Here is a 17,044-nt window from a genome sequence, read left to right as displayed (position 1 = left end):
CCACACCATTTCTCATCCAATATATGATTCATATGAGAACAGCTAAAATCAAATCAGTGTTCAGAAACCTAAAATATCAACTAAGGCTGATGACGCCAGTGCAACAGTTTCAGTGAATTTAAGAGACTGATAAACAAAAAATCAGTGATACAATAGATTCACTTGACTCATACTCACTCACACTTGTTGTGATGCTTTTTTTAAGAGAAATTTGACTTTTTATTGAGTGTTATAATCTAATTCTTCATTACTTCTTAATTATAACCAAATAATCAACAGGAAAGGAACTGTCAATTCTACAGAATGCTCAAACTGAAAAAAAAGCATCAAACATATGCTCAGTAATTTAATAAAAACTGAATGAAGAAGGATTTTCATTTGACTGATATTCATATTTACGCTTTAAAGAGGCATGTTTTTTAAAAATCCTTCTTCCCCATGAAACATAATCACAGCGGCTACACTCAGAACTTTGGCTTTAAAAGTACAAAACAGAAGCAGAATGGTTCGATACAAATCCACATCCAAAAAGTCTAAATCTGCTCTTAAAATCTGTTGTTGCCTCAGGCCAGCACTCTGCTCTCTCTGTATGTGACTGAAGCAGATTGTCAACATTTTTCTTGTATTGCACTGTGTTAATGTGCCGCTACGTCTCCTCCAGGTGATAAGTGCTTACTTTGTCTTGTATGTTCCTGCAGTTTAACTGTTAAGTGTTAGCGTTACACTGGATTATGTTTCATTCATCTCAGCTGCTGCCTTATACGCCTGTGGCCTGCGTAGATGCAGGCACAGATGCGTGTACAGCTCTGAGAGCACACAAGTATGTTGGTCCATGTGTTTGAAAAAAGCAGAGCAAGGGAGAGCCATTAATGGTCAGAGCCGCTTTTTAGTCTCATGTGCTGATCCAAACTCCATCTGTTTTCCTCTGGGTGTCTTTATAATAAGTTTAACTGACTAATATTTCTGCTGCTGACTAGTGCGGGTAGCAACGTTGAAATGGAGAAATTGACAAGTACAAAATATTTGCAGAACGATACGACACAAATCCAAGTCCAAAATAAAAAAAAATAAATAAAAAAAATCTGCCCTCAAAATCTGTTGTTGCCTAAGGCCCTGGTCACACACTGGGGGCCGAATTCACAAAAGGATTGCGTGGCTTTTGCGGCCACTAAACCGGTAAAAATGGAGCAAACAGATACCGTCTAATTCACAAAGCACACGCAGAGAGTGAAATGCTCCACTAACTGCGCTGCCAAGCAGATTGCGTCTCGGTGCTCCGGTGTTATTTGCACGTATTTAAATGAGGTAATATGCATATATTTGGCGGAAAAATTGCCCATTTCTATGCAAATGAGCCTCATTGATAAACAACGTCTAATTCACTAACACCAGCGCTAATAGCCACACGCAGTTTGAGTGAAGTAAATAACGTCTTTAGAAAGCTGGCGCAAACTGGGCGCTCCTCTGTGGAAGCCTCTTGCCCAGACTTTCCAGTGATCGTGGCAGCAGTGATCGTCTGTTAAATCAGTCTGTAAATAATATTTTGACATTATTATTATAATCATTATTACTTTAATGGCATCCGAAGATACTGATGCGTTGAACACGTGACAGTCTGCGGTCGTTCTCAAAACGCACTTCTGTCACGCACTTCAAAAGCAACTTTCAGTAATTTATTTTACGAAACGGGGGAAACAAACGTGAACACAAATGGTTCCATAATTCATATTAAATTCAAAAGATAACAAAATAACAGCTACAAGTGAGAGGGAATAGTGATAAAGTGGTCAAACTTGGTCAAATCCACAGCCTCAACCCATCCAACACTGTTAGACTGACTCACCAGCAGACATCACTGCATGAGGGTATACAGTATTTTGCCAAACAAAGTCTGCCATTGTTCTGCCACAGTGTTCTTGGCGCAAAGCCAGCATTTATACTTTGCCATGTGTGGCTTATTGCAATCAGGGGGAAATCAGGGGCAAACTGCACTCAGCTGCCAAACTTTGTGGGCGTGTTTGCGCTGGTATATCATTAGCGCAATATCCTTTGTGAATAGGACGTTAAGACGGAGCAAACTGCGGGTGCAAATGAAGTGCAATTCAGGGTGCTATCAGCGGCCGCAGTTCATTCTTTGTGAATTCGGCCCTCGGTGTATTGCAACCTGCAAGACGAGAGTCGCACCTCACTGCCTTTTTTTTTTTTTTTAATTGAATGCCACTAGTTAAAAGAAAATTCTTGCTGCACCTTTTTGTTGTTGCCAGGCAACTATGGACTCACCTCCTTATTCTAACCTTCCTGTGTAAGTGATCTACTGTTTGTTTATTTATTTATTTAATTTAGTTCACAGAAATTAGTAGCTACTAAAATGCTGAGGCAGAGGGTACTTGATGTAGCGCTGGTTGAGAGGCTGTCAGCAGATAAACGTAGATCTGTGTGTACATTAGACCCTAAAAAGAGGGTGGATCATGGGGAGTACCACCACTTGGTCCAGGAGCTTCGCCTCCATGATGGCTGCTTCAAGTACTGCACTTACATGCTTCCACACCTGTGGTTTTATATTGAGATAGTAGTTACCGAGGTTTAAAAAGTTGTATAGCTCTGGGTATCCAGCAACCACTACCTTCGGTTTCTCCTCCATTGTTTACCACCAACTTGTTGGTGTGACTACCACAGAAGACCCGCCTCTCAACTCATCCGAGTGGACAATGGAAAAAAAGTGGAGATGATGTCAGGCGCTTTTCCGCTCTGAGTTGAAGTTTTTTCAGCTCAAGGAGTTCAGAGCACTCTGGCAACAACACCAGGCGCCTAGAGTGAAGAAGCGTGAGGCACGTAGCGATGCAATAACAGCGAGCAAAAAGCTTCATTCTCGTTAAAAACAATTACAAATATTCGCCTCCAGCTGCTAAAACACTTTCTGTGTGATCGGGGCCTTAGGCCAGCAGAATTCTCTCTCTGTATGTGCCTAAAGCAGATTGTCAACATTTTTCTTGTGTTGCACTGTGTTAATGTGCACCTATATCTCCTGCAGGTGTGAAGAGCTTACTTTGTCTCATATTTTCACTCAGTTTAACTAAGTGTATTACAGTAACACTTGATTATGTTTCATTCATCTCAGCTGCAGACTTGCACCAGATGTCCATGCGATTCTGAGAGCACACATGTGGTTTTTCATGTGTGTGTGAGAGCAATGGAGAGCTGTTGATAATCAGAGCTGTTGTTTCGTCTTACATGCTGATCCAAACGTCTGTTCTTCTCTGATTATCTTTATGAATTTAACCAACTAGTATTTCTTTGGTGCCAGCCATGTCAGCTAGTGATGGTAGCCACTAGACTTGTGCCGATTTCCGGTTTAACCGGTTCAGTCCGGTTTAAGAGCCCCACCTGGTTTAATTCACGTCAACTGGATAAACGGGAGGAGAGGAATGGCGGTATGTCAAGGGACTATATTCAACTTATCTTGCATTGTAACATGCATTATGACAACTTAATAAGGTTTATGTTTGTTTATAAATGAAGTGGAGGAGCCTAGTAGTAGTAGGCTGGAACTACTACAGGAACGTCCTCTCGCTCGGCCCTCTCAACTGCCGTGTCTCCACTGAGCGAGCGGAGTTGGAGGAAGGTTCCTTGGTGTCCTTCTGCATCTTCTTCTTGTGTAACCTTGTGTGTATTGGCGGTTAATACAGCATTACCACCACCAAATGGATTGGAAGCACATTACACCTGTAATGGGCTTTTATTGGGAAAAATAGCTCAAATGCGACCCGCAGTGGTAAAATTAGGTATATAATTCGATATATCGGTTCGGTAGATATTTGGCTTTAAATCAAACCGGTTGGAAAATTTTCAAACCGGCACAAGCCTAGTAGCCACGTAGTTTAATGGACTAGTCGACTAATTGTACACATCCCAACTGTGAACTCTGAAGAAATTGAGAAATTTACAAGTATAAAGCAGAAGCAGAATGTGACACAAATCCAAGTCCAAAAACTTCTGCTCTCAAATCTGTCGTTGCCTTAGGCCAGCAGAATTCTCTCTGTAAGTGACTAAAGCAGATCATCAACATTTTTCTCGTATTGCAAAGTGTTGACGTGCACCTGTGTCTCCTCCAGGTATTAAGCACTTACACTGTCTAACTATTTGTATTATACTAACACTGGATTATGTTTCATTCATCTCAGCTGTTGTTCAGACAAAACATGACATTTATTCTTTAGTACCTTATATTTGTCAATTAGATGGTTAATCACACCTGCCATCATAGAGCTTGTCACCTTATTGGTCTTCATTGTGTATAAATTTTTAAACTTTTTTGAACATTTTGACCTGACAGAGATCCAAATAGGATCAGAACATTGTCTTAATTCAACATTTGTGGCGTAGAGTAAGTGTTCACCTGTTACTTCTTTACTTCACGACCACTAAAATGATAAAATCAGCGACTTTTTCAGTCCATCAGAAACAAAAATGATTGATGTGAGATGGAACAGACTGAAAAGCTATTAGATGAAACAGATGTTGACAAAGTTTTCCTGTGGGGACATAATTTGCAGTTGAAAAAAGGAAAAACAAAATTGTAATTTTATGTTAGAAGAATACTCAGCATGTCTCAAAACCTTTGAAATCACATTCATATTGTATCGTGACTTAAGTATCGTAATTATGCCATATTGTGGGACCTCTAGTGATTCCCAGTAGCTCAGTCTGTAGGGACTTGGGTTGGGAACTGGAGGGTCGCCGGCTCAAGTCCCTGTCCTGACCAAATATGGAGAGGTGCCAGTTTGCCTTCTGGGCACTGCTGAGGTGCCCTTGAGCAAGGCACCCAACCTCCGACTGCTTAGGGTGCCTGTCCATGGGCCCGTTGGTCTGACATCTCTCCATTTAATGCATGTATAGGTCCTGTTTGTGCATGTGTGTGTATTACAGGCCTGTGTGTATATGACAACAGAGTGAAAACATTAAATTTCCCTTGGGGACTAATAAAGTATAAGAAGAAAATATATGTGATTTAAGGTTAAATATTGGAATTCAGCCCACTTGAATTCCAGTATTTGGTTCCTTCTTATCAGCTCTAAGTACATACCTTTGAGCTCTCAGTTACATCTGATTGTCCTCAGTAATGTTTCAGAATCATGAGCACGCCCTGCTGCTGTTGACTGCTCTTGCATCGTGATAAACCAAAATATGTCGTTAGCGCAGCTCCAGTTTATGTGATAAGATGAACTCTGTATGCACTGGCAGACAGATCCGCGGTCCGCTTCCTTCATCATTATATAACAGTTCTGTCAACTCCAGCTCCGCTTGTGAAAACAGGAGAGCTTAACAGCGATGAGAGGAACCTACCAAAGTTCTGGCCCTGGGCCTTTCCCACATCCCCCCTGGAACATTTCTCTTCAAGCGTGGCAGAGTTGGAACTTCAGTCTTATGTCACTGTCTTTATAAAAGCAGGTTGGCAGTTCAAACGTCTGGCTCGGAACAATGAGAGGAATGACAAATGGTGACTTGTAGAGCCAAATTTAAGTTTTTAAACTAAAGCCACAGAGAGAATTTATCTGTATTTGGTTGGTACTGATACTGGCTTCACAACATCATCTGTACCAGTTTGTGTTACATAACCCATGTTGCTCTTAGTCAGACACCTAACCAGTCAGTCCTCTTTGTGCTAAGGATGTTTTGTTGGTGTGAACTCGGGATGTTCCTGATGACTAATGTCCCTGACTGTTTAGACTAGTCGACTACAATAGAAGTACGAAAACACTCAGAAAACAGTCAAAATTTAGAACAATGAAATCTAAAGGTTCGCCATTTTCCGAGAAAATCTTGCGTGTATTATGAGCCATTTGAAACTGTGTATCAAATATTTCAGTAACCAAAGTGTATTTAATATTTAACAGAACTTGCATTATGAGTATTGCACATTATTCTACACCCCATCATGCATGAGTGTGCACACATATTGACTCACAAACATACATCCAGGCTTCTCAGGATCTCATTTGCACCCAGCTAATTAAGCACCTGTCTTGTTCAGCTTAGCGAGAAGAGATCCAGCCATTGCAAGTGTGTGTGAGAGCTCATACATACTTAAGTTGTTCCAGGGCCAGCTGCAGTTCACGTATGTGTTTGTGCATGTGAAAGAAGGAGAGTGAGAGCTGCTGATGCTCAGAGCTGATGTTTTCCTCTGGATATCTTAGGGTGCTTTCACACCTGCCCTGTTGGTTCGGTTCAATCAAACTCAGGTCCGTTTGCCCCCTAAGTGCGGTTCGTTTGGGCAGATGTGAACACAGCAACCGCACTCAGGTGGGCACCTAAACAACCGGCCCAAATTGATGGCTGTGAAAATGGCCCCCATGAAATGAAGGAAATGCTGAATGCTAAAATTGTGTGCAGTAATAACCAGATAAAGGAAGGTATATTGAAGATGAATATTACAGGACGGATCAGCAGGACCCATAGACTGTAAAAATAATAGATGTAGCTACCGTGACTTTACCTGTTGGTTTGTGGACTCCCGTTTTGGAGCCTTGAGTTCGTCACTTCAGCCGTTGCAGTCTTGGTCTGTCCTTTTTTTTTTTTTTTTTTGAGTCAGAAGTGACTATATTTGGGTGAGAGGCTGTCACTGTGGAGGAGTGAGGGGTGGATCTGACTGAGAAGCTGAGGACACTATCAGCAGACAGCCTATTAGTCAAAGCACAAAAAAACTCACTTCATACACAGTTGTCATGATGGGGTTAATTAGCAATAGAGACCAAAACTGTTCGTTGTACAGGCTGTAAACCTTTTTGTTTTTTTTATTGGAGTGAAGCTTCACCTCAATTCCCCCCAAGTGACCAGTGAAGCAGGTTGGTGGTTTGTGTGACCCGGGGGCTGCTCTACCATATGAGGTTATGTAATAAGTCTTTAATCCTCCCAGGCCTCTGCTGGCACATTAATTAGAGTGGTGCTGCCAGTCCAGAAGTTATTCAGCCAGTGAAAAGGCCTTAATCTGTCTTATTCGATTTGTGTGTGATGTCTGAGGGTTTAGTCGGTTTTAGAAGGGTGTTGAAAATATGAAGTAAAAAGGTAATCTGATGTAACACTAACATTAGAAGTGGAAAACACTTGGAGGTGTGTCATAGCAAAGCTGTGGCGTCTGTGACAGATTAAACCGCTCGTACAATTTAAACAGGCACAGACTGCTTTGGCGGATATTTACCTGTTACTCAGGGCTGAGTAATGTTTTAATTGAATCATTAATCAGCAAAATGTGAGGACATTAGTGATATGCATGACATCATGATGTGGAAAGGTATTTGATTTATTTAGCTGCACAGATGTCACTGTCACTTAAGCTGCAGCACGCTCCAAACTAAGTGCTCCTTGGATTGTCGAAAAGCTGTTTGTCTGGCAATTCTTGGAACTTTAATGACGAGCACGTCACCGCCGTGCACCGATTGGCCAGGTGTTTAGAGGCGAGATAGAATGCAGTGAACTGCTCTCTTAAACTGTCTTTTCGTCTTTCTTCATACAGCTACTTCTGTCACTTTTGTTGCGCACCTGTGACAAAACACCATAAATTAATTGGAGGACAGACCGTCTGATATTGTGCTTCGTTATCCCCATTTGTACAATAAACATCAACAAAGTCTAAAGTTAATTTGCATGAAGAGAGGCCTGTTTTATCCACCTTGCCCTAAAACACAAACTGCGCAATACGTAGTTGGAGTTTCGCTCATATCGTCTCACATCACCTGACTAAACTGTTTCCAGGGTAATTGATGTGCTTGCTTGTGCTTCTTTACTTGCCGCCATTTTCTGGCAGCACTGCCAGGCTTTTTGCCTAGCTTTGAGTGTGGCTGTCGGAACAGGTGTAGGTTTGAAGCGTACATTAGGCTTCACTGGTTCACCACTTTCTTCTGGAACAAACCCCAAAACATTCTCAAACAGGCACATCAGAGATCACCTTTGACAGCCATTATTATTACTTCACACTCTAGTAGATTTTCCCCATTGTTACATGAAACATTTGCAGAGTATCCAAGCGTTAATGGAACATCAGCTTTATTTTAATTGTGCAAAACTGACCAGTAGTTGTTTTAGTAGCTGCCAGCAGTCATTGTAGCTTCAGTATACAAAAACATGCATTGTAGGAGATTCACGTGACAACACATTGCTTAATATCAGCATAACATCCTGAATGATGGACTGATAGTTTATTACATAACGGAGGGAAGTTTCAAGTGCAACGCTTGAAACTGTGTTTTAACTTTCATTTTCTTTTTTCTGTGTTTTCTATACATGTACAGTATATGCAAATTACTTTATTTGACTTAACTTGACTTGACCAAACTAAACTAGACTAGACTAAACTAAACTAAACTAAACTTAACTAAACTAAACTAAACATTTCATTCAGTGCAGCACTTGAAAATGTCACATGACCACACTGGATTTACCAGGTATTTCCATTCAGGTAGTTACTAGTTGGTATTATTACGAGACTTAGATCAATGAAAAAGCCACTGTGAGATGTAAATAATTGTTTATGTTGGCACCTGCATGGACATAATGTTAACCTAATAAACAGAACTTTTACGGATAGTTACTATTAATCTGTTGAATCGTTTTCTAGCTGTTCATTGTGATTTATAATCACATGACAAAGCTCACATTGAGCACTGATAAGACATAACTCACCTCAGATCACTGCTGGTATTTATACTTTTATGAGGGCAAATTCCTGCTGATAATCCTTGAAACTTGTGCCTTAACAAGCTGATGAGAAGCAACTCAATGCACTTTTAGTTTCGAAGTGTTGTGAAGCTACACTTTGTCATTTGGAGAGAAAGCTGAGGTTCAATCAGGCTGTCAGGTTCTCTGAAGGACTTGTGTTTCTGGGTACCATCCTTCAGTGGATCTGACTCCTGCACTTGGACACAGCTATTCACTATATTTATATCCACACAGATGCGAGCAGGACAATCGCATAAATACTGCAAAGAACATAGCCTGTATTTTTTTTCTTTTTTCAATGCACTTAATGCAGATATGGAGTTCTTACAGCAGAAGATACCTACATATATAAAATACAGTTAATGAACAAGCTGCCCTGCCTACTCAATAAATCACTTTTACAAGACAGCTGAATTCGACAGACCTTTGGCTGGCATGAACGCCCAGCCTCAGCAACAAGCAGCCCCTCTACTTAGAGATTAAAGTATAAACGTAGGTGGCTTGTTCAAGAAGTAGGCTGTGGTTAAGTTATCTTCCCAGCAATGATGTAAATCTCACGTCATATTCTGGTTCTGTCTCAAGCATTGGCAGGCTGTGCAGAGAAAGGAAGTAACTTTAAAGAAACAAATTCCATTAGTTTGAATCATTAATGTTTTCCTGGAAGAGAGACTCCAGATGTAATTTAATAAGAGTTCCAAAAATCACACTTGTTCATAGCTTTCTCTGTACTACGTCACCGCCTGTTTGTCCTGGTACTGAGGTTAGGGGGGTTTAAAAACAAGGACATTGGCTCAAAAACCAAACCAAGCTCAGAAAATATTAAAATATAGATGTGATATTATGAAAAACACTATGTCTTTAAGGTGAATAATTATTGCTTCATGTGTCATCAGGTCACCTGGACCTGGAGGGGCTCTTCCTTGTGAATGGCAACGCAGAGCGTGTGGATTGGCTGCGCCAGCGTTACGACAGTGGTGAGGAGGTGGAGCTAGAGAAGGAGGCGGACCTGGCGTCAGCGGTCAGTTTGCTCCGACTCTTCCTGCAGGAGCTTCCTGAGCCGGTTATTCCAACAGCGATACAGGGACACATTCTACAGCTACACCAAGGTGTGTGACACAGACTGCTTTTGTACTTCGCATGACATTTATCCACTCACTCACTTTTGGGTTTTTGCAGACAATGTAGCTTTTTTTGCCACCATTTTGTACTTTTTTCCACCTCCTCTGAATCCTCATGTGGACTGTGATGATCCAACTGCTTAGTGCCTAATCTTGCATAATATCAAGGCACAAAAAGAGAAGCAGCCATCATTATGAAACACATGCTGTTGTCTCCAGTGTCTGGCTTTTTATTAATGTTGCCTTTGCCTTAATGTGTTATGACTGTGGCCATATAGACTTTGGTTATCTGAGCTGCACACAGTGTGATGGTAAGATCACTAAATCAAGCAGAATGAATCCTCATCTCGACATTTTTCTAACGACTTAAGGTTAGGGTCATATTTTTCATTTTTCAACTGATAATGCACAGAATGTTTCTGGTAGCTGGAGTGAATCCTCCTGTCCATGGTAAACTGACTGCATTTATTAAGCACTGTTCTAGTCTTAGTGACCACATAAAGCAGGGGTGTCGAACTTTTAGTTCACGGGCCACATACAGTCCAATTTGATTGCTGGTGGACCAGACCAGTAAAACCATTGCATAGTGTCCTATAGATAACAAACACCTCCACATTTTTCCCTTTTTTGTTCAAAGAAGTACATTTTAAAAGCACTAATCCATTTACAAAGTAGACGACAAACAGTGTGATGTCTCCAAAAGTTTAAATGCAATTTCAATAATATTTCTCAGTTTTTTCACAGTCTACTACTCACCGTCATTGCATGTGCATTTTCCTATAAATTTCCACTCCTGTGCCGTAATCCTGACATCACCCCACCAAACTAAAGTGAAAGACAAGAACTGTATTCTGGTCGGGGTAGAAAAGCCTCTGAAGCAGCATTGCTCCTGAAACCTGGCACCTTTTAGCCTTCACAAGTGCGTCACTTTCAGGTGTGTAAGGTCATCCAGTGGGCCGGATTGGACCCTTTGGCGGGTTAGGGTTAGGGTTAGGGCTAACTTAAAGGACTTTCAGGCACCATTCACACACACATTCATCTAGCTCAAGGACACTTCGCCATGGAGTCCGCAGGTGCTGGGGATGGAACCACCAACCTTCCCATTAGTAGACGACTGCTCTACCTCCTGAGCCACAGTCTTTAAAAGAACCCTTAAAATCTGAGTTAGACAATGAATTAGGTATCAGATTTCTTTTTTTTTTTCTTTTTTTTTTTTTTTTGTCAGAAAATCTCCCTTAATGTTTCCACAGATGTTTCTGTGCTTGGTCGCAGCAGAGAGACACAAGGCAGGGATGTGATACCAAAAAGACTTAAACTTTAGATGATCCTCAATTGATTGGTCTAATTCAATCTGCTGGATTTTTTTTATATTAAACTTCAGTTGAACTTCAGAATTGTTTTTTTGCACTGAATCAGTATTGTGGATTTTGTCCCACATCACTTAAACTGAATTGTGAACCTACCCTCTCATGGCAAAGGTTGTGATTGTGTTGCTCCTTGTTTAATAAGAACTGTGTTCTCACTCTATTTAAGTCTTTCTACTGATAGAAAAACAAGAGCATGTTAACTGGAGAAAGTTTTAGATAAAGATAAAAACCCAGCTATTCTAATGTGTTGTTCATAAATACATGCACACATGATTGTTGTTTTTAAGAATAATTTTTAAGATGCATGACCTGATAGACAGTTAGGTTTGCTTATATAATACATAATCCATGACTAATCTATTAACCAAAGTCAGACCGACCCAGGAAAAGGATGAAGAGATGTATGTTGTTGTTCACATTTACCTTGTTTCTGTCCCTCGTCTTCGCCCTGGCCTCTTTTAGCTCTGTTTCTGCTGCAGATAATCTTTTCTAATCTTCTTGTCATGATGGTGGTGGTTGTTCCTGTTGCTGTCATGCAGATTAGAGCAGTGTGGGACATTGCAGTGACTCTCTGTGTCATGTCATTCATTTCTCATTCTATTATGTTCTATAATGACACAACTGTACCGATGCATTTTCCTCACTAATGCCATCTCCTGTTTCACCTCAGCTCACCGCTCCCCAGAGGATTTAACATTAATCTTATCTGTGTCTGCATATTTTCTTAAGTGAAGAATTTTTGAGGTCAGCTGTGAAGGAACACGACGGACTTGATAACCCATAACTCACTCCACAGTATCTCCAAATACAGTAATGGAAAGGAGCGTTGTAGCAACACTGACTGCAGCATGTATAAAGCGTAAACGTTCTTATGTGGATGATGATCATGATCATGAAAAGCCTTTTCTATTAAAAATAATTACAGTGAGTTAGTGATGTTGAGTTCAGCGAAGCTTATAAAAGTGGTGATATTCTCATGTAATCATCAACAGTATCCTACTCTTTAACGTCTCCAGATTACAGCAACGAAGAGGACCTGTGTAGAAACCTGAAGTACCTGCTGCAGCAGCTTCCACAGCTGAACTACGGCCTGCTGCGTTTCCTTTGCCGTTTCCTGGCCAGCGTGGCTTCACTTCAGCAAGAGAGCTGGAACATTGGGACGCTGGCCGCCGTCTTTGGACCAGACATCTTCCAGTAAGATGCCCATACAGGGCTATTTAATCATTGTGGTTAAAGGTTAAGCTTGTCATTTTTCAACCTGGACTTTTTGTGCCTAGGTGACTACTGGGAACAATTTCATTTTATTATAACTTGGTCCAGCATTGAGCTGGAGAGCTGCAGCCAGCAGGGGATGTTTGCACTGTCAGTGTACATCCAGTAAAAGTGTTTGTTTTTCGCTGACACGCTCAAATTATTATTCTGTGTCACATAGAGATAACATTATGGAAAGCATTCCTACAGAGATAGGCGTTTTTGTTAAAGAGTAGGATCCCTACCAGAATTGCAATGACCAAACCCACCAGACTCCATTTAAATAAATACTAATTTTAGCGTGTACAGAGCCAGCCTATTGTCACATCTAACTGGTTGATGTAAGGGCAGAATTCAACCAAACCAGACCTGCTGATTGCTGGAACAATGGAAAGACGAACCAAGGTGTCGTGAATTTAGTGTGTTCTACAATGATAAAATCACAGGTTTTTTTACATGGAGTCTGGTGGGTTGGCGGATACAACCACGAGCTGCAGCCATCTCACTCAGTACTGGACCAGTTTCAAAAAATGTTGTTCCTAATAGTCACTTAGACACAAAACATCAGAAAATACAGTCCAGGTCGAAGAATACCAAGCTTACCTTTTAATAAAAATAACTTAGCTGTCTCTAGGTACTAGAGGTTAAGGGCAACCAAAAATACGTTTTCCACCTGACAAATATTTACTTAAAAGATTTATTAAGCTCCAAACAGGTTATACTGTTTATTTAAATAGTTTACATCCTTATTTCTGCACCTAGAGCAGTAGATTGTGTTGATCTTCCAGTGTGTGTATTTAAATGTCTGGTGTGAAAACTGTAAAGTTTAATGGTTAGAAATATTTACTGGGATGTGAATACTGTAGTGCAAATTGGCCCATATCATCAAGTAAGAACAAGAACAGGACTCATTTGATTCTGATAAAAGAGGAGTCCACGTGTGAAAACTAATGCCGTTACAGAAATATTTTGGCGTACACATTAATGGAAATAATATCTAAATACACACAGAGGCACTGATGCATGAGTTAATTTAGCTACTGTAATTATTTAACATCCCATTGGAAGCATTGTACAACCAACCCGGCACACTTTTCTCCTGTCTTCTCTTTGCAGTCTGTCAACGGAAGGAGAGGACCTTCGAGACCAAGAGTCTGTCAGCAGAGTCCTGGCAGAGCTGTTGGACAACCAGGAGGGCCTGTTTGACTCGGAGGACGATGACGTCTCTACCACCAACGACTACAGCTCCATCAATGAACAGGTACCCCTCCATCCTTCGCTCTCTTTGTCTTTCATCCTGTGTCAGCATCCGCCTGTGTATCTGGTAATATAAAAAATAGTCAGCATGGCACACATTCACATTTTATGCACATGCTTTCCCTTTTTATTGCAAAGGATTTATTAGTGACCACAAGTGTAAATATGTGAATGATGTAAATAGAGAACATTTGATCAGAAGTCACAGAGAGGTCGTCTTTTACTCAGCTTATTCCCTTTTTAGTCTTTGGTCTCAAGCCTACACATCTCCCATTCTGCTGTAATGATTCCTCCTCAGGGATAACTAAAGTATGTTTTATCTATTTTTGCTCACCCCACCATCCACCCAAGTTATAGTCTATCTTATGCCCCTATATAGTCAGTGTATAGATCTGCTGTTTGTGCAATAAATGCCAAGGGCCTGGTGATATATTTTCTTACAGTTTGCAAATAAAAACATAGATGAAACATTACAACAGAGAACAAAGCATAACTACACATTGGTGTGAGGCTCTTTCCATAAAGAATAGTTATGAATTCATGAACTCCAGGTTAACTTCCCTGACAAAATGGCAAAGAAGTCCAATTACAGAACCCGTCAAACTCATCTTTGTCTTTTCCTCTTGTTCTTATTTCTTCTTTTAAAGACACTGAGAAAGCAGAGTGTGAGATTTAACTCTGCAGGTCAGGGCTGAAATTCTTTCTGGTTGAAACACAAAGACAAACTGACTAATCCTTGTATGAAGGGTAAAAGATTCAACTCAACAGCAAATTAACAGAAGACAAGGCCATAATAGCAGATTTATCTCCGGCAGATTATCCAAACCTTCATCATAGCGTACTCTGACATTTTGCGCCATTGTGCAGAAATGTTTCTGTCAGTTTCCTACATGACTAGGAACTTTGAAATTCTTTGCCGGCTAATTTGATAATTGATTAAATGGTTTTAGCAATTTTCAAGTCAAAGATTCCTGATTCCAGCTTCTTAGATGTGAATATGTTCTGGCTTCTTTACTCCCCTGTGACAGTAAATTGAATATCTTTGGGTTGTGGACGGCAGCACGGTGGTGCAGTGGTTAGCACTGTCACCTCACAGCAAGAAAGTTCCTAGTTCGAACTCCACACAGATGGGTGGGGGAGTTTGCATCTTCTCTCTGTGTCAGCGTGGGTTTCCCTGGGTACTCCAGCTTCCTCCCACAGTCCAACGCCATGCAGGTTAATTGATAACTCTAAATTGTCTGTAGGTTGTCTGAATGGTTGTCTCTGTGTGTCAGCCCTGTGATAGTCTGGTGACCTGTCCAGGGTGTACCCTGCCTTTTACCCGATGTCAGCTGGGATAGGCTCCAGCCCCTCTGTAACACTCAAGAGGATAAGCAGTTATGGAAAATGAATGAATGAATGAATGAATGAATGAATGAATGAATGGGTTGTGGACAAAACAAGACATTTGAGGACGTCATTTTGAGCAGTTGGAAACATTTATTGGCATTTCTTACTATTGTCTGACATTTTACAAACCAAGCAACTTGTTAATTAATCAATAAGAAAACCAACAGGTTACAAGACAATAGAAATAATCCTTAGTTACAGCTTCATTTGTATAGTCCATAATATTAATGAATTAATTGTTTATTTTCGTGTCTGGCCATTTAAACACGTTCCACCCTTTATGGGATTATATAGACACATTTAAAGAAAAACATTGTTCTGGTGCCATCATGCTGACTCAAAAAAAAAAGATAACAGATATAAAATTAACAATTCAACATAAAACACCAGCATAACAAAATAAATACCTTATACAAATGGAAAGTCAACAAATAAAACAGATGGGTATTCAGAATAAAGAGTGTAGGAGGACAGATGGGAGAGACAACAAGAGTGAGAAAGAAAGAAATAGGGATTATAATTATATAATAAGTGGACAAATTATGATAGTGTATGAGCATATTTTTTTTAAATACAGTTTTTAGATAGGTATGAATTAAGGGGAAAGTCAAGATTGTGGTAATTATATATGATATGATTTCACCTGTGCTTTTTCACTGAATGACTCATGAATTTTATAGTGATTATGAATAACTTTAGTATTTTATATATTGTATATATTGCCCATACATTGGACAATATATCCATCCATTGTCCATGTTTTAAAGCAAGTTGTGAGTACCAATAAAATAAAATAATTGGCAGTACTGTACCTGATCTGATCTCAAGAATCTTGGTAAGGAATAGTAAGGGATGCAAGAAACACTCAAAATATTGTAAAGAGATTACAAAAATTATTCAGGGCTGTTCTACGAGTGGCCATAGGGACTCCAAAAATAATAGTAAATCCTTTAAGACCAGGCTACTTTAGAATGAACACTAGAATGAAATGACTATAATTCAATTTAACTTTATCTCAGACACATCTAGGTCACGGCTACATCTTACCTGGAAACAAAAATGTCTTCCAGTAAAACAAACCACAAGAATGAGAGTTATTACTCCGCTGCACATCAGCAGAACCTGTGTAGGAATGTTAGCATTCACTTCCTCTAGCTGTTGTTGTACAATTCATAGTATTGCTGAACATCAAGTTCTTTTGTCAACAAAATACTTTTCAGAAGAACCTAGAAGAGCCCCACCCAAACACACACCCACACACACGCATCTTCACACACATACTGGACACAAATAGTTGACAAAACCCTGAGGTGTGTGAGGTGTTGAAATCAGAGTCTGCGCCAGACATTTTTGTCTCAGCTGTTTGACTGTGTTGAACAACACTATAAATACATACCATTTCTTTTTCTTGAGTTAAGCACAAAGAACGTGACTGGCAGACTAAACAAACTCTAAGGTATCTCCCCTGTTGCTCGGCAACACGGCGTCACGACTGTGCCAACAGCACAAAGAGTGGTATGGTTAACATTTAACTTTACAGTGGCCCGATTACATTGTGTTATTGTATGATAACATACACATGAACACAGTAATTACCTTTGATCAGTATCTCATTTTGCCTCTCTGCTCTGATTCTAACACAACAGGGACACTGTGACGATCATGTTTAAATGTTGAAGTTAAAACAAAGAGTCATTGTGACAGTACAACTAGGAAAGAAGCAGCAACGACAGTTTCGACACCTATTCAACTGCCTGCGTTACATTTATGTCTCCTTCCTTCTTCCTTCAGGGATTCCCTCTGTTTTTTCTTTGTTGCAGTGTCTATCCCTCTCCTTGTGTATTTCTTAAAAGGAACTACGGCCATTTTCAAAATTCCTACATCATTCCTTTGGTCCAAGAGAGTCCAAAAATATTGGTAAAAATCAACAACTCTTTCCCAAATCCAAAA

At 40.2% G+C, this 17,044-nt stretch overlaps 1 protein-coding gene across 5 annotated transcripts in view; it reads left to right on the top strand.

The window, feature by feature from the left end:
- Window positions 1–17,044, top strand: part of fam13b (family with sequence similarity 13 member B) — a 124,985-nt gene that overhangs the window by 38,611 nt on the left and 69,330 nt on the right. For all 5 annotated transcript variants that reach the window (XM_078169495.1, XM_033632711.2, XM_033632709.2 and 2 more), the window contains exons 4-6: window positions 9,606–9,818; window positions 12,214–12,391; window positions 13,565–13,709. In XM_078169495.1, coding sequence (XP_078025621.1) covers window positions 9,606–9,818; window positions 12,214–12,391; window positions 13,565–13,709 — 536 coding nt within the window. The remainder of the gene's footprint in view (window positions 1–9,605; window positions 9,819–12,213; window positions 12,392–13,564; window positions 13,710–17,044) is intronic.

The sequence above is a fragment of the Epinephelus lanceolatus genome, chromosome 7 (genome assembly GCF_041903045.1).
Source record: "Epinephelus lanceolatus isolate andai-2023 chromosome 7, ASM4190304v1, whole genome shotgun sequence".
NCBI classification, from domain to species: domain Eukaryota; kingdom Metazoa; phylum Chordata; class Actinopteri; order Perciformes; family Serranidae; genus Epinephelus; species Epinephelus lanceolatus.
The sequence above is the reverse complement of the archived record's forward strand: the minus strand, read 5'-3'. Positions and strand labels throughout refer to the sequence as shown.